We start from the raw sequence: 23,926 nt of genomic DNA, 5'->3' as shown, positions 1-23,926 counted from the left end.
ACCGCTGCATAAGGACTTTTGGGGTGCAGTTTGTTAGCTGGTTATCGAAATACACTCACTCAATCTTCTAACGCACTCGTTTTTAAATTGTTTAATTTAAATACATTCCACCTATTTATTTGTAATTGTTTCTAATACAATGAAAACTACAGGAACAACCATGGTATCAGTACAAAAAATTTAACGCACGAATAAAACTACTATAGGCTCATTTTCCTTGGCTGGAACTGAATGTAACTTTAGTACCAATTTCTTTATACTGAAGGTAGGGCCTAAAAAAAAAAATTGTTTGGTTAGGGTTACATCCTTAAAAAAAATAGGTAGGGTAGGTAGGCTTTTTATTTTTTTTTATTTATTTTTTTTATTAGGTTTTATATAAGAATATAATTTTCATCATTGGAGAATGGTGTTAAAGCTATCTTCTGTACAAGCATTTATGGTTTAAACTTAATATTAAAAAGCAATTAAAAAAAAACGAAATATTTTTTTTTTAGTTTATATAAAAACGGTAGGGTCGGCGCCTATTCCGTAGGTAGGGTCGGGTAACCCAAACCAAATGTATTTTTTTTTTAGGCCTAAGCATTCCTGCTTGGTCTAATTTCCCCAAGGCTTGAGGTATTTCTGCCTGTCCCTAGGAGTTCAAACCAATGGGCTTCGCCTGAAGCATAAACTACTATATGTCTAAGATTGATCATTACCATGGAGGGATTCTTCCAAGCACCATATTTCCTGTTGACTGCTCCTCCGCCAGTTTCCTAGCAACAAGAACTGGATTCTGTACCCCTAGATTTGAAACAAATTTACTACATACATATATTATTGTATCAAAAATGACAAACGACAAATACAAACATTTGACTTCAAGTTGATCATTTTTAATGGAAACAGCTGTTTTGACACCTACAGTATATTTTGCCTTGAACCTTTTTTATCAAATGGCATGCAGCTGTTTCAACAAAATTGATGACATACACAGCTAGTATTTGGATCAATAAGGAGTCTCTACTATTGGCATTACAATGATATACAGCATGCCCATTGTTATGATAGTATCATGCACTTTAAGGAACATACTTGATTTTGATCTGTGTATTTGTTTATATTTATGAAAAAAATGGAAATATGTTGACAAAGTGGAAAACTTTGTGCAAAAACAATCACAACTAACAGATAAAATAAACAGTACCAGAGATGGCCCCTACAGCCCCATACACAAGGGATTTGCCATCCATAACACTGGCGTCACACTCAACAGTTCCCTCCAGAGTGAGGCTTGACCCTCGGCCAGCATTTGTCAGTGGGGAATCCTTAAAAGAAAAACATATGGCTAGATTTCCTTCATGGGTCTTCAAATTGACAAACACTGACATTATTTTACTAAAAGTGTCACAAAAGACATATACCATAGTATGTCTGAAACACAACATCTTAAAAACGTGTCATTTTGTGCTTAACTGAAATACGTGAAAAGCATAAATGAAGAAAAAACTAGGTTTTTTATGGATTGTTACTCAGACCCGCTGACACCTATATTTGCTCCTTTTGGAAAAGCAAATTCAACTTGCAAAATATGATATCCATTTGTGCCCAGCAACCATAAAAATTAATTGGATCTTGACATTTATTTGAAACACATTTTTATTATAAATGTATTTTCAATAATATTCATGCATTTACAAACTGGAAATTCATTTCATTTTACAGGATAACAGAATAATTGTTGATTTCCAATTGAAAAAATCCAACAACAAACTTTCATTTACATCTTACATGTAAATAAGTCAAAAAAATGAACTGGTTAAAATTTCAATAAATGAAAATTATCTTGCCTCATCCAGACTAAATAAATACCTCTAGCATCTGTATTGCCAGGGTAACAGCATCTAACGCAGACATCCCTGACTTCAGCTTCATCATAACCTGAAATATACCAACACTTAATTACACTTAAGAATATAGGCAAATATGGGGCATATTATTAACCAAATGACCAAATATCACAATGTTAAATCTCGAATTTCAAGTGAATACTGTACATTAAAGCGAGATTCACAAATATGATACAATTTGACAAAATGTTGATAAGCCAAGAGTTATATTTCAAGCCAAACTATTTGTACCAAGAAATATCATTAGAACCAAGTAAATTGAACGATTATAAGTATGCTATGTTTGTTGACATGAAGGCCACATAATATCTTCAAACTTGCATCATCTCATTCTGATTTATTTCAGGAGAAGAGGGAATTCCTCTGTTTCAGATAGATATTTTGCAATATTTCCCCATAGATTTTTGTAACATTCAAATATTGAAATGACAAGGAATATCAAGAAATCACTGAAATAGATCTACTTTGAAATCAAATATATTCATTGGCACAAAATTTCATATTTTTCTGAAGAAGGTACTAATATTTGTGGATTTTTTCTGTTTGAATTTTTTTTTAATAATAATATAAAAATTGGAAAAATATTTCATCACATTTTAAATTTGGGGTTGGCTCTACCCTCAAAATCCATGAAATTTAATGGTTCACTACCAATTATGATTTCACCATACGTGAACTTTAACCTAAAACAAAATACCATTTCACATTTTTATACCGTAATAGAGTTAGGGCATGTTTATGTTTTAATTTACTATTTCCTTATATTATCACATTATTGCTTATATCAGACTTTATGTATGGGATAAAACGGCTTTGTTTACCTTTGTGCACGTCTGTGAACACAATTTTCTGTAACTGTTTTCCTTTTCCCTGGAATGATAGCCAGCACCTGAAATAAAAAAAACACTAAGTTTCAAATCAGATAAAAACTACCTTACCTAAGTAACCCTATATTGATCATGGGGCATCACTCCTATAAAGTAAATCAGAAATGTACTGTTTAACATATACCCATGTGTGAGATTTATTCAACCTAGACTATTTCTTATTGACAGCCCTTGAAATTAGACTTTTAGATGAACTAATCCGATTCTAGTGACGTTGGCATGATCCGCATCTATATTTCTCAATTTTAGGCCTGCTATATAAAATGCCAATTTGAGCAAGCCTGGAAAGCAGTTTATCAGGACTTGGGGTCCTGAGCGTACCGCTGTGTTGAAACTGTGAGTTTAACCCATTTCATTCGGGATACACCTTTTGGTGTAGTTACCCTTTACATGCGGGATACACCAAAAGGTGTAGTTTTTGATGTACTGAACTTTCAAATAAATTAAGTTACATTTCTTTTATTTCATCAAGGGGAATTACTCTAAATTTTGTAATAAATAGTCGAGTCAGTGTAATGTGAATGTTTTTCAGCAATACACTGTCTTACAATAACATGAAAACATGTGTGAGATGTGATCAACCAATTAGATTTAACATTGGTTGTTTGAGATATCAAAATCCAACATCAAGCCTTCAAGGGGCATAACTCTTGAAATAATGTCAACTGGTCAAAATGTGACTATTCAGTAGCATGTATTACAATAACATCCTGATATATATATCATAGTGGCACAGTGTGAGATTAACTCAACGTTCAATTCATATTCATGGTATTTGTATAAAATAAATAAAGTTGTTATTTTTTAACAGTTGTTAAGTTTCATCAAGGGGCGTAAGTCCTTAAAGGGTTAAGTAACTCCATGTCTCGGATCTACAGGCTAACACATGTATCGAATTCAATACCTCTATTAGATTTTTAACTCAATTTAAATGAAAGTAATTAAATTATGACGCAGTTGGATTTGGTTCTTTTGAGCACCCAAAATGTGTACGAAAGTACGAATCCAAATGTGGGCGAATAGGATTTCATGATAACCCTCACTTTATTTACTAATGATAATTATCTTAATGACCGGGAAGTATCAATACTGATCTTATTGGTACGCAAACCTGCATGAACAGCAATGAAAGCCCTGTTTTCCATCAAGAGGCCTGAATTTCGATCAGAATTGTTTTCTTAGGACCGAGCACAATAAGGGAATACCCTGACTGGTTTACGTCTTCATTGAATATTTAAGCCAAAAAGTCTTAACGCAGTCAGCCTAATGACGTCATTTTAGGCGTACTGGGAAGGATACGTGGCATAGAACCGGTAGAGATTTTATTAAAACCTTCAAGTAATTTCATCAAATTTGGTATCATTTAGTAAAAAGGTAATATATTGCTATGGCCGATTTGTTGATGACTAATATATACACGTATTTGACGCGATTAATTGCCTCTCTGCCATCAATAAGTCCAGTTATGTTTGGGAATTCCGTTTTGTTTACACAAGATTATAGTAAAAACATGACCTGTCAAATTTGACATGCTGGCATCGGACACGTTTAAATCGTTCACGAAAAGAAAGGTTATATGCAATTTTGATGTATAAATAATTATTTGAGTGGCAAACTTTGCCAACATATTGTGTATAAATACCTTAAATTAATAAGAATTGACGAAATAAACTTGTAATTGAAAAGAAAAAACAACATGAAACTGATCATACAGGGAAGCAAGTACTGTGTCAATTGAGAACAATACCATTTGTTATTTATATTTTTATTCCTTTCATATAGCTTGGAATACATTTTAGAAGAAATATTGATATTTTATAAAGGAACGATAGGTCTGTAATACACCAGTCACTTGTAACCACAGCCACCAGGTCTGGCGGTAAACCAGGGATAGTGGGGAAAATGAGGCATGTTTTTACCTTCAGTGGCAAGTGAATGCGTTGGTTTTGTTTTTCGAGAATAGCGGGGAATACATTTGACTGGTGCATAATGAGTATATAGTTTTAGTGTGTGTATTCTTATTTTATTTTCAGCCATAGCACAATGGCAACATACCAAGAGTTTATACAGCAAAATGAAGACAGAGATGGTGTTCGATTCAGCTGGAATGTTTGGCCATCAAGCCGACTTGAGGCAACAAGGATGGTGGTACCACTAGGATGTCTCTACACACCAATCAAAGAGAGGCCAGACTTACCACCTATTCAGTATGACCCCGTTTTGTGTACGAGACCCACCTGCCGTGCCGTTCTCAATCCATACTGCCAGGTGGACTATAGGGCAAAGATTTGGTCTTGTAACTTCTGCTTCCAGAGGAACCCTGTAAGTAGAAGTTCTAATTGTGGTTTACCATTTACAAAAACATACATGGCCTATGTCAATAAAATAATGCCTACTCAGTACTGGTGAAATCTTTGATTAATTCACCAAATGGTAAGATTTATTTATATTAAGGTTGCAATGATACGCATGTAACACAAGCTTTCTACAGCTTTTTTGGCAATGGACTTATGTACGGTTGTTTTTCATAAATCTGCTATGCACATGTGATTGGGAAACATTTACCATTCCTGAATGATAACTAGTACTATCATCGACAAACCTTAAAATTTTGATTGAACTCGGAATCCATCTGATATCAACACCAATAAAAAGGTTGTTCTTTTCTAAATTTGTGCAAGTTCATGTGATGTATTGTTACATGCACATGTATCAATCATGTTACATTTGTGTTTTCTGTTTTAGTTTCCACCACAATATGCCGCAATTACTGAGCAACACCAGCCAGCGGAGATTATCCCACAGTTCTCAACCATTGAATACACCATCACAGTATGTACCAAATATATTATGTGCTCCAGTTTTAATCCGTTTAAAAAACATTATTTGATTTTTTATTTTAATTAAACAGAATTTTCATTCATTAACATATCTTTTGTATAGTTATATTACTTAAGCGATGAATTAGTTCTGAAGATAGTGTATGTCAACAGTAATAGCATGTAATACGTTTAATAACTGTCACTGTTTTTACAGCGAGCAACCTGTTCCCCACCAGTCTACTTGATTGTTCTTGACACATGTATGGAGGAAGATGATTTGCAAGCTATCAAAGTAAGAAGATCTCTTTATTTGTATTGAAAATTGAATACTTTGTGTCATTTAATTCATTTAATTTAACTTACCTGGTATATGATGTGTGATCTATTGTGTGCCTATGATATTTCTTCAAGCCAAACTTGTAAATATCATGTTAACAAACACCAATCACTTTCGTCTAGATTAAGGATAACAACATCACAGAATTATTGCTAGCTTAAGTGTTTTCAACCTATTATAGAGTGTGTACAAATTATTCCCATGTTTTTGATATCATTGGCATTATGAAAATAATCTACATGGGGGGGCATCAGAAAAGAACTTTGTAACATTTCAACTGAACTTTTTCATTATCTCACTAGAGCTTAACCCTTTAGTTGACAATTCTTAAAAAATTCTATAATTCTACTGTAACTGTAACATTTACATGTTATATTATCTGGAGCGGCCGCTCCCACTGAATAAAGGTGCAAAAAGAAAGATTTTGCATGATAATCTTTGGTAGTGCTAAGAAATCTTGCGAGAGGTTGAAAACACATGACCGTAGTTATCCAAATTCCTTAGAAACCGCGTTGTGTAACCAGGAACTATTTGTTAGGCAAATAATAAGGATTATTTTTATTAGAAAATAACCACCATTATATATCCTTTGCCAGGAGTCACTACAGATGTCTCTGAGCCTGCTGCCTCCTAACGCCCTGATTGGTCTGATCACGTACGGCAAGATGGTTCAGTTACATGAGCTGGGCTGTGAGGGATGCTCCAAGAGTTATGTCTTTAGGGGCACAAAGGACCTCAATGCAAAACAGATCCAGGTATAGTCAGGAATAATACTAGTCAAGATTACATGTATTATGTTTGTCAAACTCAAAATGCAATAAATGCATATATAATTATAGTAAACTACACACTTTTTCGATATTATCTTCTCCAGAATTAGATGTGTTAAGGGTTAATGAAGACTTGAGGTTGTTTTGTATATACATATTTATAACCTAATGCACATGATTAATTTCCAGTTTAGTAATCATGATTACTTAGTAAAATCAGTATTAAAAAGTAAGATATTTGGCTCCATGCTTAAGGTCTTTCAAGAAATCGTAGCCAGATATTAAAAAGTTAAAAGACATATATATACTACAAACTTAATTTTATGCAATATTTGCCTTTCTCTCAGGACATGCTTGGTATTGGTAAAGGCGGAGCAGCGCCAGCAGCAAGGGGAGGCCAGCAGCAGCAACAACAACAGCAGCTACCCTCCAACAGGTTCCTCCAGCCTGTACACAAATGTGACTTCAGCCTAACAGACCTGCTAGGGGAGCTACAGCGTGACCCGTGGCCTGTCACACAGGGCAAGAGACCCCTACGGTCAACTGGCGTGGCTCTGTCCATCGCTGTTGGACTTCTGGAGGTTAGTTGTATTCATGGTTTTATAACTCTTTGTTTGACAAGTTCATGCATAGTAGATTTGTCCTACATACTTTTTGATCTGATAATTTGGTTGTGGTGCAATTTGCAGATTTGTAAAGCTCAAAAAGATAGATGATTGTGAATGAGTTGTTGGGCTGATTGGTCAGAACTTTGTGGAACTCAAAAATGTTATGAACTGCATCTCTTACTTTTAAAAACTTTCTCGAATCTTTGTAGAAATACGTTATCCTTGAAACAGTCTGAGAAGTGAATACTTTGAAAGATAACAATGGTGATGTTAACAATGTTGTTAACTTAACTTTAGGGACTGCCTCACAGATGAAAAAATAGCAAAAAAAAAAAAAATCGAAAAATGACATAAACTTAGCATCGATGTGTACAATGCATTGAAAATTAATTATTGAAGTAGCACATAGTTTACAATTTATTTAAGTTTAGCAGTTATTTTGTATTTTTCCATTAAAAAAAGTAAGTGGGTATGTCTACCGGGTAGAATTCATTCCTTATGCGTGATTGGCTAGTCGGCGTTATCACGTGATATTACCGAGGTAGGTTTATAGCTTAATTATGTCACCCTACTTGTGTAAGCCTTGATATCTCAGTAGGGAAGACGCCAGTCTTCAATTTTGGCGACGCGGGTTCAAACCCGGGCTCCGACACCTTTTTTTTTTTAACATTTTGGTATTTTTTTTTACAATTTTGACAATAAAGCGTAACACATTCTATTAGATGATTGTCCTGAGATTCGTTACAAAAAAAAACTTTTTTTGGTGCCAATCTGTGAGACAGTCCCTTTAAAGTCCTAAACAATCAGCCCAATTTTAAAAATATGCTTAGAGACAGGATTAAACAGCTTCATGTTTATAAGGCAGATCTTGACAACAAGATTAAGATCAAGAGAAGTGTATTATATGTCACTCGGAAGCATGTATAATGGTGTTCATGGGCATTGTTAGAATCCATCTATGTCTATTTTTACAGTGCACATTTCCCAACACTGGAGCCCGGATCATGCTGTTTATGGGCGGTGCATGCACCCAGGGGCCGGGGATGGTTGTAGGGGAGGAGCTGAAGTTTCCCATCAGGTCCCACCATGACATTGAGAAGGACAACTGTAAATACATGAAGAAAGCTATGAAGGTAGGGGCCAAACAGATGTTGTATTGTATGATTGTTTTCATTATTTCTCCATAAATTAAGTCCAATATCAGAGGTTACCAAGAAAACAGAAGATAAGAAGCATGTAAATAAATTATAAATATTCACTTATGTCCATAAATTGACTCCCATGTCAGAGGTAACCTAGAAGACAGAGCTAAACCATGTAAAAAGAAGTTTGTAAATAAAAAAACAATATTTACTTATGACAATATGGTGAAAAAAACCAGTTGCTACACCCACTACCCTCGTAAGCGCGCTGTTGTTCAATTTCTGTAACTTTGGTAGTGGGTGTGGAGACTATTAATTTACTTAATGACCATCAAAACCATCAAACCTTTATTTAGAGTTCCATGTTTCAAACGCCATAACAATTATGCTGGTGTTTGAATGAGAGTACAAGCTAAGACTGTCTTCATCTTTTTAAAGTTAAGTTCAAAGGAAAGAATAGATGCAAATGTATTGGTTAGAATGAGCAACTCAGTTCAGCTACATCACTATTATTGTTATGTTTTCCAGCATTATGAGGGCCTAGCTAACAGAGCGGCAAATAATGGTCATGTGATAGACATCTACTCCTGCGCCCTGGACCAGACTGGCCTTCATGAGATGAAGTTCTGTTCAAGATACACTGGGTAACCTTCTTCGTTTTGTAAACACACTATTGATGATGTCTTCTAAGGCATCCATTATTGATTATATATGTATTTCTCAGTCTTACGAGTCTGTAACAACCATTTTGGTTCCGACTTCAGATTTGGCATGTCAGCTTAGTTTTGTTTAATCAAAATTAAAGGGTACAAAAGTAATGCATTAAATAGTTTTTGTGTTCTTAAATGGAATATTGACAGAATTGATAGCTATCTTTAGATTTTTTACAGACTTCATTCTAATATCGACTGCGATAATTTTAATAATTTGAAGCACTTCTATAGATTTTTTCTTACCCTGTTAGGGCTACTTTAGATGGGAAAGTTATATATCATATGATAAGCAAAAGTAATCTATATGTCCCCATTATATACCTATTACTCCTTTCCATATGTGTTGGAAAAATATTTCCCAAATAAGATATATTTCCCGAGACCATTCTGCTATGCATCATCATGAGATATTTTCATTTTGTAAGGTATTTGCCATTTTGGGTCTGAGTTATAACTTTCATGTAAACAAATGTTCTGTAATTAATTGTTAATTCTTCATTACTTACAGTGGTCACATGGTGATGGGAGATTCGTTCAACACCTCGCTGTTCAAACAGACCTTCCAGCGAGTCTTCTCCAAGGATGCAAAGGGAGAGTTCAAAATGGCATTTGGAGGAACAGTAGAAGTCAAGGTAAAATGACTTTCTTTGTTGGTTGGTCTTAAATTTCATTTTTTTTTCATAAAATGTGTTCAGAAATATTTTGAGAATGAGTTTGATATTTTATATATTATTTAAAGGATAGTATAAATTAGAAAAGAAAATGATTGTAAACTTAATGTCAGTAAACTTTTTTGTCAATTAACTGTTCATCTTTTAGTCATGATAATATTGTTGACTAACTTGCAGTCATCGAAGTTAGACTTTTGGATGAACAAGCCGGAATTATTATACTTTTCTTGGCATCAAATTTTGGAACAAACCCTGCTATATAAAATTCAGACTTTGAGCAAGCCCAAAAACATTTTACCAGTGCAGGGCTTGCAAGCTTGTGTTAATTTCAACTACTGAACTGAACTTGATGTTAGTTTAAAAATAGAAATGGATGCTATAAATACAGTTTGGATTTTGTACATCCATACTTTAAAGATTTTCTGTATCCATGCTTAAACGATTTTCTGTATTTCAGACTTCCAGAGAATTGAAAGTATCAGGAGCTATCGGCCCCTGTGTGTCATTAGGGATCAAGGGACCGTCAGTATCAGACACAGAGATGGGTCTGGGCGGCACATGTCAGTGGAAACTGTGCGGGCTTTACCCAAACAGCACCCTAGCATTCTTCTTTGAAGTAGTCAATCAGGTAAGTGTCCGGAATTGACTGTGTAAAATGTTTGTCAAATATTTGACAATAATAAACTCTGTGTTTAATTTGTTAATGATATTAGGTTATAAAATTGGTGTAAAAGTGCTCACTCAGCTACCCAGGAAAGGGGCCACAGTCCTTTGACAGGGAAAGGTTGAGTTTGTTAAATTAGGCTTTTCAGTTATTTTTTTTCTGACCAATTTGGGTCATTCCCGATGATAAACACATACTTCATTCCCAAATGTGTTAATATTTAAAAAAAAAAAATATTAAATGTTGTTTTTTCAATATCCTTGAAACATTTTTTTGTATGGAAGTGTCGACATTTTCTTAAAGAGGTCATGTTCATTTCTAAGCAAAATTGGAATTCCCAATTTTAGTCATAATAACACTTTTCCCACTCAGAAAGGCCCTGACCCCCTTCCCAAAATGGTGGAAAAAACACTTTGATTGCAATATTGTTGTGAACTTAATGTGAAACATCACAAACTAAATGCTTGAGAAAATAGTTTTTGTCCTCTCAAAGTATTCAATAAAAGTAATATCTCAGGTTCATTAGTTGGATAAATATTTAAAGTTATTATTGATTGTTTTGCAGCACAATGCGCCCATACCCCAGGGTGGTAGAGGCTACATACAGTACATCACGCAATACCAGCACTCCAGCGGGCAACGTAGAGTCAGGGTCACAACTGTGGCCAGAAAGTAAGTTAGAAATATGATTCCTCCGTACAGATATTATAGCATCTAGTTTAGGTGAACCAAAGCTTGTTTACAAAATATAAACATAATATTGCAAACCCAAGTACATGTGAACTGCAACAAGGGAAATAATTCTTATTGTTAATTTTTGAAATTGTCCACTTTTTTAATCTTATCAAATAGGTTTTACATAAAAAGAAAGGTATATATCATTGAAAAATCTTTGACCTACTAAACCTGTCACCTGCCACTTATTTATGACATATCATATTTTTAGCGTACGTCATACGATAAGACCTATATCGGCTTATTGTGTTTCATGTAGTCTTTAAAATACTTGATTTTGAATTCATTTGGAATTGGGGATGGTAAAAGACATTACTATATTTATAAGATTGTAAATGCATAAATTATTTGCACAGGATTCAAACAAATCAATAATTAATACCCCTTTCTAAAACCTCCTACAGTTGGGCGGATGCCAGTACGAATATCCAGCATATATCAGCAGGCTTTGACCAGGAAGCATCCGCTGTATTGATGGCGAGAACTGCTGTGTTCCGTGCAGAGACGGATGACGGGCCAGATGTACTCAGATGGCTTGATAGAATGCTTATACGATTGGTAAGAATTAGTGTGCTTTGGGCTAACTTTTAGATTTGTTAATACATTTAAAAGAAAACTGAATCTGATACTACTTAATTATTGTAATGATAAAAAAATACCAGTATAACTACAGGGCTTCAATTAAGAATTTGAAACTGGAAGTTTGAACTTCCTGTGTATCAATTTTGGTAGTTTTTCACGGAAATGTGGAAGTTTCAAGTCTCGCAAATACAATATCTTTTTCCACTCTTATATCTTTTTCAACTCTTTTTCAACTAGTATGTTAAAATTCAAGTAATTTGCAACTTTAACTTGCCAAATTCAAAGACCTGTATGATAATATTTCATATTTCATTTTTTTTAAAGACTGATTGAAATTGTGACCATAAAAGTAATATTGGCACAAGGTTTTGATATTTTAAACTTCCATGCTAGAATTTCTAGTTTGGAAGTTTTCTTCAAAATTATTGAAGTTTTTGTATTTCCAATGATTCAATTTTGAAAGTTTTTAGTCATTTTTAGGGACTTCAAAAATTCCTTTAATGAAAGCCCTGTATAACTAGGATACATAATATGTAATCACAGACAATGTGTAATTATTTTTTTTGTTCCAAATTTGTGCAATCTGAGCTTAAGCCAGAAATTAAAAATTAAAACAAGGTTTAGGAAATAAAAAACAAAACTTTTTAATTAAACATGCCCAAGGAGAGATTCAATGATATAAAGACAGTGTTTGTGTTTAATCATTTTCATGACAACAGTAGTACAAAGTTCTGATTTCTATTTTCTAGTGTCAAAAGTTTGGAGACTTTCACAAAGACGACCAGAACTCGTTCCGGTTCTCGGACAATTTCTCCCTGTACCCACAGTTTATGTTTCACTTGAGACGGTCACAGTTCCTACAAGTCTTCAACAATAGCCCTGATGAAACTTCATATTACAGGTAGGTCTTAGAAATAGTCACTCATTGTTTGGTAGAAAAATGAAGTAACATGATTTTGTAAATCCAAATATTATTGAGTAAAAACTGACAAAACTTTTCTATTCGAAATGTATTTAATATTTTTATCACAGGTCTGCTGATGGAGTAACATCTTATCTTTAATAATAAAATGGTATTATATTGGTATGATTTTGAATTCCTGCTAATAAATTAATCAATATTTGTTTGTCTGTTTTTCAGAGAAAAAAGTCTAGATTTGGTCATATAAATAGTATTGGTGTTGTTGTTGGCATCATTGTGCAAAAACTTAAATCTTGGCCATATCTCAAAAAATATTCAAATGAAACTTGGTACACAAGTTGCCAGAGACAATACATACACATATAGCAAGGCACATAACTCTAGCTTTAGTTAATGTGGAGCTGTGTCCCTTGTGCAATCTAAGAAAAAATGCCCAGACAACGTAGGCAGTTGTTTGGCGCACTCTTGCTAAAGTGAAAATCGTTCCTATAATATTTCAGAACTGAATACTAAAAATCGTTCTTACACTGCCTGCATTGTTGACATTTTATTTCTTTTCAGATACATGCTGAATATAGAAGATTTAACACAGAGCTTGATTATGATACAACCCATTCTGTATGCTTATTCCTTCAGTGGCACGCCCGAGGTACAAACTTTGTGTATTTTCAACAACTGCATAGTTATTACTTCTTAAGACAGTCATAAGCATAATTATACTATCGGCAATTTCCAAAACATATTTTGCAAAAAGTCAGTCTTATTTTTTTAGATGTTTTTAATGTTATATAATAATGTCTTTTATAGCTTGAAATGCTTATGTTATAGTTACTGCATCCACAACCAGACTATAATCAAGTGCTTAAGCACGAGTGTAAATTTTTATTCACAGGCATATTGGGTGAAGTAACTTTTGTATCATATTGTCAAGGAGAATGCTCAATAACTTGTGTCCATAGAAGTGAATAGTTTTATCATTCATCCAAACGATATTTAGAGCTTCGAGAAGCTCCGCATCCTTGTTAACTTTCTGATATGGGGGTTATTTATAAACGAGAACAATGAAAACATTCTCCATCATAGACAAATATAAATGCATTAGCAGCATTTCAGTTTACCATATTGATTTACCTGATATATATATTTTTATTTTTTCCAGCCCGTGCTTTTGGATACCAGTAGCATACAGCCAGACAGAATACTTCTTATGGACACTTTCTTCCAAATTCTTATTTATCATGGAGAGGTAAGAAAAAAAAAACAGTTCCAGATCCCCCCCCCCTTTGTGAAGCAATGAACACAATTTTATTCCTTCAATGTGGCAGCATTTCATGCAGTATTTCTTTAATAGAAAGTGAAAATTAGTTTCAGTTAATCTTACAAACCATAATATCATAAAGTTATAAAAGTCATTTAAGAATTCACTTTGTAATCTTTGACTACGAATTGGTAAAGATATTTTTTATGGACCTTAAACTGTGACATACATTTTATTTTGCGTTAACAATTTTCACCATAATCCGAGAAGTGATAAACAAACAGACAAATTTTAGGAAAAGTATATGTTCAATCTTCTTGTTTAATATGAAACATGCAAGTCCCAAAGCAATACTTGATCCCAGGTACTGCTTAATGTGAGCAAGTGAGAACCATTACTTTATATTGCATGTACCATTTATCTTCCCCTGTTGTTCTCAGACTATAGACCAGTGGCGCCAACAGAAGTACCAGGAACTCCCAGAGTATGAAAACTTCAAGCAGCTTCTACAGGCTCCAATAGACGACGCTCAGGAGATTCTGCAGACACGGTTCCCCATGCCAAGATACATCGACACAGCTGCTGGCGGATCACAGGTAAGGAGAGCTTATTGTTTTCTTAATAAACTTTTTTGGTCACATGCAAAGCATGGCTGACACATACAGATTAATTTGTCCAGTTTGGTCATCATGCTCACACATTCTTTTTTTGATTATTGATTAATAATTTTTGAAACAAAAAAGTCTTCAAACTTGGTATGCATCTTGGTCATGGTCAGTAGATGACTCCTATTAAATTTGATGTTAGTCCATCAAAGATCAAGTCCATGATGACTTTGACAAGAAAAATATGGGTGCTTACTACAGGCCTTGCATCAGACTTTGACATTCTTAGTAGCTTTTGTTTTCTTTAAGGATTAGTTGGGAATTTGTTTGTGTACAGAACAAAATAGGAATTGATTTTTTTTTAAATAATATCTTTGTTATTTGAAAGACAATCTCATTTTTGGAGCCTTGCATTTTTAAAATCTCTTAGTGTATAAATAATGAGCCTAATTCTCTTCTACATTTATTTTTTAAGGTTCAATTACCTAAACATACATGCTAATTGGAAATACAGTCAAGCTCTGTTGGCTTGAACACCCAGGGACCGGCAAATTTCCTCAAGCCTCCAAAAATTCGAGTCAGGCGGGAATGTATACCTTCAGTATAAGGCAATCCGTCTTTTACATCCAGTTCGACCCAACGAGGAATTGGGGCCAAGCGAGTTCGAGCTAACAGGGTTCGACTATATTATCTCAACAACTTCGATAATTGTCTGTTCTTACCTCAATAGTGACTGTGTGTGATCGTTTCAGGCTCGTTTCCTGTTGTCGCGCGTCAACCCAACACAGACTCATAACAACATGTACGCCTACGGAGGGGTAAGTGTATCTTTTATTTCCATCTCATAGTTGAATTTCGTTATTCCTTGCAAGAATTAAAAAAATGTTTGCTTGAAAAAGATTTTGACTTGACAGTTATGTTTTTGATTTGATTTGCTTTCTTATATTAATATAATTATTTGTGCGATAATTGCATTTTCCCATCGCATAAAATCTCACGTAGTCACCCAATCAAAGTTCCCATGGTATACATGCATAGTCATCGTAATCAAAATATATGTTTATACTTTAAAGGTTTCTATTTATTAACAAACTATGACAAGCAGAAATAGGGCTTAAGGCTAATTAATATGACATCATCAAGAAGTTTAAGGGGAATTGGACATGATCAGGGAATTTGACATCATTGGGAAATATGATGTCATAGTTCAGGGTTTTAGCAAGGGTCTAAAAAAGACATGGTGCTGCAGACCGTGGGGTCACATGGTTAGAAAATGTAATTGACATGGGGCTTAAAACATTACATTTTATAACTCGACTATAGACACCATTTCTGCTTGTCATTGGTCAATTATGTATAACTGGCTTAACCAATAAAATTGGCATGAACCCCATTGTAAATTGTTAACATAAGAAGACTTGTGCATTATGCTAAGTTGCTTAACTACTGCATTCATGTTGATGTGTCTCGTTTTGGAGAAAGTCTAACAACTATATTGTTTCATATTGTTTCATATTTCATTATTCAGGGCGGAGCAGGGGTCAGTATTCATATTTCTCTGTCTGTTCATCTGTCTGTGTGTACTAGTGGAAAATTTAGTCAGTAGAATATCACTTTCAGCAGACTTCAGAGCACTTTCTCCCTTTTATTAGCCTTAAACAGGCACAATATAGGTTGATTTAAAACAGTTTTTGTTTAAATTTAAATGCATTATTATTTTAAACAAAATTGACTTTAAGGATCAAGTAAAAAAAGAGTATGATTTGTGTACAAAAGAAAATATAAGCAATACTTTGGCATTTTTGTTTAACTTGTGAATTTGTGCCACATAGCTTTTTATTCAGAAAACCCCATCCAAGGAGGCGTATATTTTTTATCTGTACACAAATGATATGCTTTTTTTTGTTTTTGATCATTTAATTCAATTGAGTTAAACATAATTATGTATTTAAATGAAAAAAAATCCAACAATCTATATATTGCCCTTTAAAGTTAAGGCACTATGTGATTTCTGCCTTCAACTTGTAAACATTCTGAAGTATAAACATCACCCTTGATATCGTATATACCTTAGATGTAATAGTTATTGTATAGTTATAGTATTTGCTTATTTAAAACTGTATTTTGGCTTAAGTTTGGCTTAAGCTGGATGCAGCCAGGCTGCTGAATTTTTTGTTTAAAGTAAAAACTGAATAGTTTCTTAGTTAGTGTTGGCGCAAATGTCTCTATACTAGTCAGTGCACATGTGCAAACTCTTTATAATCAACTAATAAAACCTATAATAATAATAAAAGATTTAAGTAAATGTTGCCATTATTTGTCAGAGACCCTCTAAATAATTATTTCTGAGTCGATCTGTCGTTCCCCTTTATGGAGGCATAAGAGTAAACACTAATTATAGTTAATGAAATATTTAAAAAGTCTTGAACGGTTGTGGTGTGTAACAATTTAAGCTTAATAAAGAGTTTATTTCACCAAATATCTTTTGTTTTTTAATTGTTGTAACCATTTTAGGATGAATGGTATGTTATAAACAAAAGGATTCAAAAATGTCCCGTGTAGCATTAAAATTCAAGTTCTCAACAAACAAAATCTGTTTGAATATTAAGTAGACTACTTATGAAGGAACTTGACATCAGTTTCAATGGAGATTCAGGGCCCCATTTCAATAAAATATCTGAGTCTTAAACCTAATAATAAGCTGATTGAGAGTGTTCAGGGCCCGGTGTCTGAATAGGATCTCTTAGTCGTAAAACTTGTGCTCGCTCATGGTTTAATAGGTCCTTGGGGACACAAGTTAAATTACAAGCAAAACTTCTGCATTAAATGTTGATTATTCATAGAAACGCAGTAACACTAAAAATGTGTTTACGCCTTAAAATTTATGGTCTCTAGCCTTAAGATCTTTAGTGAAACTGCCTCTGACCTCTATTAAGCTCGTTAAAGTGGTAATTTATCATGATAAATCCTTGACAGAGCAATACACAAGTCATACCATTCTTCCTAAGCTACGCATACTTGCTGTTGTTCTAATGTATAACACCCAATTATCAGGTTCCCATGATTGGGGGTACAGGGCCCCAACAGGTACAGTAACTTATCTAACCAACACCCGGGGCATGTGGCAGGAAAGTGGCGGGCAAATCATGGTGTTCTTTTGGGTCCAATAAATTTTTGTTTCAGGGATTTTATTTCATGCAGGATTTCAGGTTTTGACTCCGAAACTAAAGAACTAAAGATGCTGTTTTTATACTCTGAGCTTTTCCCCCTCTTTCATTGTAAATTTTATCTTGTCTGTTTTTATGATGGTGTGTTTTTTTACATTGAACATAATCCACTCTGCCTGCGTAATTTTTAGCTTGTCTTTTTCTTGAAAATTTTAAGGTTTTGTCATAGCCTGGTGTCGTAGACGTAGCTGGACGTCCGTCATGCAAAAGCTTTAATCTAGGACATAACCGTTGTAAAATTGTTCAAGATATTCAGAAAAAAACTTGGTTCACATGTTGCCATAGACAATATCCACACAGCAAGGTCTGTTACTGACACATACCTCTAAATCATTGTTGAGTAAAGCCCCTTCTTTGACATGCTAGAAAACCAACCATAGACGAGCATCGATATTCGCTCTGCAGCACTGTTGTCTTTATTTAAATAAAACATAGAATGATAAATGACAACAGTTTTGATTTATGAATTTATTGAACTTAAGTGCACAAGAATTTTACTTACTTGTAATTCCTAAATGAAGTAAATTAGGCAGTCTTTGAATTGGTACCATTGAATCAAAATTGAAATTATTCCTGTGGTAAACTTTTGTATGATGTGTATGATGTCTGCTTTAAATCAAATTTATTTTAAGATTACTAGCTTCTAAATAAGCATTTGTAGAAGCCCAAGGCTTGAATGTTAAAAACAGTGGTGGTTGAGCTAGTGCTTGGTGCTGGTTACAGTTAAAAGGACAAGCTATAGTTATTGTATGTCATTAGATATCTTACACCTCTAGATTAGTGAACACTTTGTATTTGTCTGTCTTGCATGAATGTCTTGGAACTTGGAGAGAAATGGTTTGGAACCAGGGGAACAGTGGGGCTTTATTTCAGCAAGTTTTGGTATTATTAGATTTATCTTAAATAATATGCCCCTTTTCCACAGAGAAAATAATAATAGATAAATATTGAAGTTTGCTTCATGGGGCTCTTGCTTTTAATCCAGTAGGAATTAAATGACTGCTAGTTGATGGTTTTAAAATCATCCATTTAATAACTGTGCCATGTGAGTTTGTTAGGTGAGCACAAAGCCAGACAAGTGGGTTATCTCCAGGATCTCTGGTTTCACCCACAACAAAAGACCACTATCTCTTGCAAATCTTGTCAACAAGAGTGACTTAGTGTATAAACTTTCTTTACAATTGTTTTAAAAATAAATTAAGTTGAACAAATCACTGTTTAAGGGCAATATCCACAAAATCCATAGATAGGTGAGGTAGGGATATATTTTCCCCAAATATTCTTGGTTAAGATCATTTTCTTGCAAATAGCACTATTTCTTCCAAATGTAACTCATATATATTGCTGTTATTATGGAGCTTTATTCTTTGTCAAAAGTCAATGACAGTTTATGTTAAGAGGATTGTGTTTTTGCTGTTTTTTATTATTATTATTTTATTTTTATTAGGTAGGGTCCGGTCACCCAAAACAAACATTATATTTTTGTTAGGCCTAACTTTCTATTAAAATCCTTTTCTGTGTATTTCAGGAGGGAGCAGCTGCAGTGTTGACAGACGATGTGAGTTTGCAGGTGTTTATGGAGCACCTGAAGAAGTTGGCCGTCTCCTCCTCTACTTGATGGCTCCTCCCACATGTGACCTCTGACCTCATAAACCACGCCCACACTGATAGCACCTACAGTCATGTGACCACAACTCCTACTCTCATGTGACCATTGCCTCCTCATTTGAGGCTCAGCAAGGGGAGAATTATCAGTGAATTTGACAAGTTTTGCTTACTGGAGGACATTAGATTTGCCAAATTGTTGAATTCTTAATTTTTGTAACTGTTTGATTTAGGTGATCAACCTGAGAAAATTGTTTATTGCAAATAAGATAATTGTACCTAAATGACTCCTATATAGTATCAGGTAATTAAAACCCATTCAGATACGACCATAATTACCAGCCTTATTTAATAACAATAAAATATATCGAACCAAAGTCCACATAAGGTCATCATGTGACCACTAAATCCCTCCATTGGTTAAACAGTTATGAATATATATTTGAGGGTGGTTTGGCGTCATGTCAATTGCAAAAGAAAGTTTATCTGCCAACATAGATGAGATTTACATATTTTGTTTTAAACCAGCATTTTTTTCTCTGCTTGGAAGCCTTTGAAAGGCAGGTTTCCAGGTATATAAATCATTCAGTTATTAATAGTTCCATTTAATCTGTTAAGCAGTAAAAATGAGTTAAATACTAGTCACACTTCTATTTCAATACAATTAATGTTTTTTTTAAAGCATACTTTAAAGCCGGTTTAAAGTCTCTAAATAATGGTAAAAGATTGTACGGTTGTATGTAATTACCAAAATAAATGGTATAATGTTACTGTGTTTCATAACCATTTGTTTTTCAAAATACTTAAAAAAAAAAAAAATAAGATTTTACTGGTCTACATCATATTGTGTAAACTACCAATTAACTGGGCCAGCCACAATTTATATCTACAGCTTCACCTGATTGCAATTCAATAACTACTGATTTACTGAAATTAATGTTAGGAAAAACTGCCCTCTCATTGGACAAAATAGAATGTTGACCACTACATTTTATAAAGACATTTGATTCATATTTTTATTTGGCAGTGTTTGTGATATATCAGAAGGGCACATGAATGGGAAAACTAGAATATGTTTATGAAAATTGTCACTTAACAAATGCTTTCTATCTTAACATTCATTTTTTCTTCGTATTAAGATCTTTTCCTTCATTGTAAGAAGGATTTAAAACATGTTTATCATCGTTCTGCTTTTCCATTGGTTGAACATACCTGTAACCAATTGAATGTTGTTTGTACCTGTGATTTCTTTCCCCTCGGTGCCATGGATTTGTAACTGCCCTCTGGCCCAAATTTCTCGAAGAATCTTAAGTCCTGTAACAGGATTAAGCTAATCACACTCACTTGTTTTAAAAAATATTTAGATCTATTTTGGTATTATTTTTGTAATGGTCTCCTTTTGAAGAGTTCAAAGATTTAAAGGGAAAATTTAATGATCTATATGATATTCACAATAAACTATTTTCTATTTTGTATAATCAAGGTTTAAGTAATTTTTGCTAAAAGAAATCATACCAACGTCTTTTGTATATAAAAGCTTCTTACATTTAAGATTTTTACGAGAAATTTGGGTTAGGTTTTATTGTAATTTCATCTGTAATAGTTGAAAAGCTAATAAAAAAACTATTTGACTATTATACAATAGATCTTGCACAGTAAATGTTTTACATAAAATCTCTGTTTGATATTGTATTTCACATGCTAGATTTAATAATGCCATGATCTTAAGTGCTGCATCTTCATATATAGTTCTATTATTGTGTATGATTTTAACATTTAAATATTTCAACTGAGCTGACTGATGCACATGTAAGTTAAAGGATTTGATTCAGTTCCATATCCAGTCACCGAAATTAGATTTTCGGATAAGCAAGCCCTAATTGTTGCACTATGGCATTGCATGAACAAATATAACAAGCCCTGCTATATATTATAAGCAAGCCCGGATCACATTGTATCACTAAAGGGTTTGAGGGTTTGTGCTGTTTTTGACCATTGCTGCCATTCAACATGCAATTACATGGGCATTGTTTCAATAAAGGCCAATTTAAGTTGAAAATTGAAATATCGTCCAAGTCATTATTTTGCCACGTATTAATCTGAATTGAACCTTAGCCAGCTGTGAAAATAAACACAAAGTCAATGAAATAGATTTTTTATTTCTTGCCATTTGTGATGTTTATACTTCGATAATTGAAGTTATAACAAATCGTTTATTGCAACAGCCCCCTAGTGTTTTAATGGTGTACATGTAAACCAGCTGCTTTCCATTGTATCAGTGATAGAAATAATTGTATTTGAAATTAGATTTATGATCATTATGCCTTGATGGAGTATTATTGTTTTCCTGCATATATGTTTTTGTTGCTTTAATTATGTATCAGTGTTGAAGAAGGTCAGAATAAAGTGTAAAAACTTGACTCTTTGATTGTTTTATTACTTCAAACTTATTTATTTTACAGCGATTGTGAAACAATCATTATTAAAGGGACTAGATACCAGATAATACATAAAAGATATTAATTGTACCAGATAATAAAATAATATTGCAAGAAAAAAAGAACGTTTTCAAATTTACATAAAATTGTGTACAACACATTACTTACTGATGTATCACATCATTTAGGACACATTTATTTTCTGTTTTTGGGTAAGTTGCAGTAAGTTTAAAACTAGAGTTGAAATAATTATCGTCACTCATGTGACTTTCTAATGCTAAATATACACACTTCATGGCATCCCAAAATGGACAGACAGTGCAAGGAAGCAGCAAACTGCTGCAAAAAATGTAGACACAGAGCATGACAGATAAACATCAGTGATGTAACTGATCGATGGAAACTCTTAAAAGAGGTTAACACTGCTGAATATAACACCAAGTTCAGGGGCGGATCCAGGAATCAACGTTAGAGGGGGCGTAACTTAGGGGCGCAACCTTTTGACATGCACCCCTCCCTCTGAACCGAAAGTGTATGGCATAAACTGTTTGCATATGGATTGGGGGTTAAGCAATCAAGAAAAAATAACAATTTGTAGTTGGAAATGATGCATTATAGGCGTATTTTATTATTTTTTATCTCCTAAATTGACATAAAAAGTAAACTGACGATTTTAGAGGGGGCGCGCGCCGGAAGCGCCCATGTCTAAATCCGCTAGTGAAGTTGGCTTAAACGCTTTTGACAGGGTTGTGTGTTAAACGATAACTTGCCTTGCAAGGTGTACCGAAAAAAACATTTCAAGCTTTTTTTAAAAAGGGAAACCATTCTGTGCTATTTAATGGGGATACTCAACTGAGACTGCCTGAGCGCCGACTATTCTTTAAATCATGTTCAATGATATATGATCGACCTCAGTTTACTAGCTCAAATTGACAATTCTAGGCTTGTTTTGAGGAAATACTGTGTTTGCCGATTTTGTTACCATCTGGTGTCTAGTCCCTTTAACTTAATTGATTTTTTTAAGAAAAAAGTCAAGATATTGTTAAAGCCTTGGCCCCAATTTCTCGAAACTTCTTAAGCTTAACAGGCTTAAGTCGCTTACTTCAATTAGCCAAAATACATACTAAAAATGGATTTTGATAAATGAAAAATGGTTTATTCTGATAATCTTACAGATTATTCCTTCATAATTTCTAAAAATTCTTGAAGAAGTTAATTTAACACATTTTATAGAACAACAAAAATAGTGAGATTAGCTAAATCCTGTTATAAGAGACTTAAGAAGTTTCGAGAAATTGGGGCTTGGTGTTGTTGGCAACGTGGAGTCATCAATTGCATGCAAAAAATGAATCCTAGCCGTAACTCTTTATCATATTGATACAAATATGTACATTACTAATTTGAAGGATTTTCCACTTAAACCTTAATGAAAAAATAGTAGAGTGGAAACCAGATCCCTGGTTTTAATTTATTTAAAGGTAAAAATTGTAGATACAAGCACCAAAGAAACATAAATTTTAATGAATTGTTATGAGACTTTAATAATCATAACATAAAAAACCCATATAATTTGTGTTTTCAGATAAAAAAATAAATAAAGGATTATTGGCTTTTTTTTTAATGGGGATTTGTGGCCAAGTAGCAATTACTATAATGGCTAATATCAAAACAAAGTTGATTCATTTGTGCATCTGTCTACATTGACTGTGTACCTTTAAGCCAAATAAGAGAGCATTAATGAATGGGAAATAAGCCCCTGAGTGGTTATAGGAATATGAGATAGGACCGTGTGATTTATAGTGGAGGGAGCGTGATTCGCACATGTTTTGTAATTAACCACAACATTATGTTGTTTTTTTCATAAAAAAACTTGTGCTATGCACTTTTCAGAAAGTAGTTGTTTAGAACAAAATGGTCTTGTATCAAGAAACAACTCCGGCCTCATTTTGTCCATTGTATTCTAGCACTTGATATGCAGTCTGATCAAATCTTTCCTCAATAAAGGCTGGGACAAGTGAGAGGTGAGGCCATATAAGCTAATTTAAGTTCCA

The 23,926-nt window shown here is 33.7% G+C and overlaps 2 protein-coding genes across 5 annotated transcripts; one reads left to right on the top strand and one right to left on the bottom strand.

Annotated features, from left to right (window-relative positions):
• Window positions 1-694: 694 nt before the first annotated feature.
• LOC128208647 (threonine aspartase 1-like) lies at window positions 695-4,031 on the bottom strand. The gene is made up of 5 exons (XM_052912194.1): window positions 3,888-4,031; window positions 2,711-2,778; window positions 1,852-1,920; window positions 1,187-1,307; window positions 695-783 (listed from the first exon to the last, which is right to left on the bottom strand). Exons 1-5 carry the CDS (start codon window positions 3,919-3,921, stop codon window positions 695-697), a joined length of 381 nt encoding a protein of 126 aa, XP_052768154.1. The 5' UTR covers window positions 3,922-4,031.
• LOC128208174 (protein transport protein Sec23A-like) lies at window positions 4,031-21,857 on the top strand. Of its 4 annotated transcripts, none has more exons than XM_052911604.1 (20): window positions 4,031-4,089; window positions 4,810-5,098; window positions 5,522-5,608; window positions 5,813-5,890; window positions 6,532-6,690; window positions 7,053-7,286; window positions 8,288-8,446; window positions 8,984-9,099; window positions 9,677-9,800; window positions 10,297-10,467; window positions 11,069-11,175; window positions 11,643-11,796; window positions 12,570-12,721; window positions 13,304-13,391; window positions 13,902-13,988; window positions 14,441-14,596; window positions 15,358-15,423; window positions 16,134-16,145; window positions 17,660-17,692; window positions 19,361-21,857. In XM_052911604.1, exons 2-20 carry the CDS (start codon window positions 4,820-4,822, stop codon window positions 19,448-19,450), a joined length of 2,352 nt encoding a protein of 783 aa, XP_052767564.1. In that variant the 5' UTR covers window positions 4,031-4,089; window positions 4,810-4,819; the 3' UTR covers window positions 19,451-21,857. The 4 variants fall into 4 exon arrangements, with proteins under 4 accessions (XP_052767564.1, XP_052767562.1, XP_052767566.1 ...); XM_052911602.1 differs by having other exon boundaries at window positions 4,031-4,150; XM_052911605.1 differs by lacking the exon at window positions 4,031-4,089 and adding an exon at window positions 4,229-4,347.
• Window positions 21,858-23,926: the final 2,069 nt, after the last annotated feature.

The sequence above is a fragment of the Mya arenaria genome, chromosome 11 (genome assembly GCF_026914265.1).
Source record: "Mya arenaria isolate MELC-2E11 chromosome 11, ASM2691426v1".
NCBI classification, from domain to species: Eukaryota; Metazoa; Mollusca; class Bivalvia; order Myida; family Myidae; genus Mya; species Mya arenaria.
This window is presented reverse-complemented; position numbering and strand designations above follow the sequence as displayed.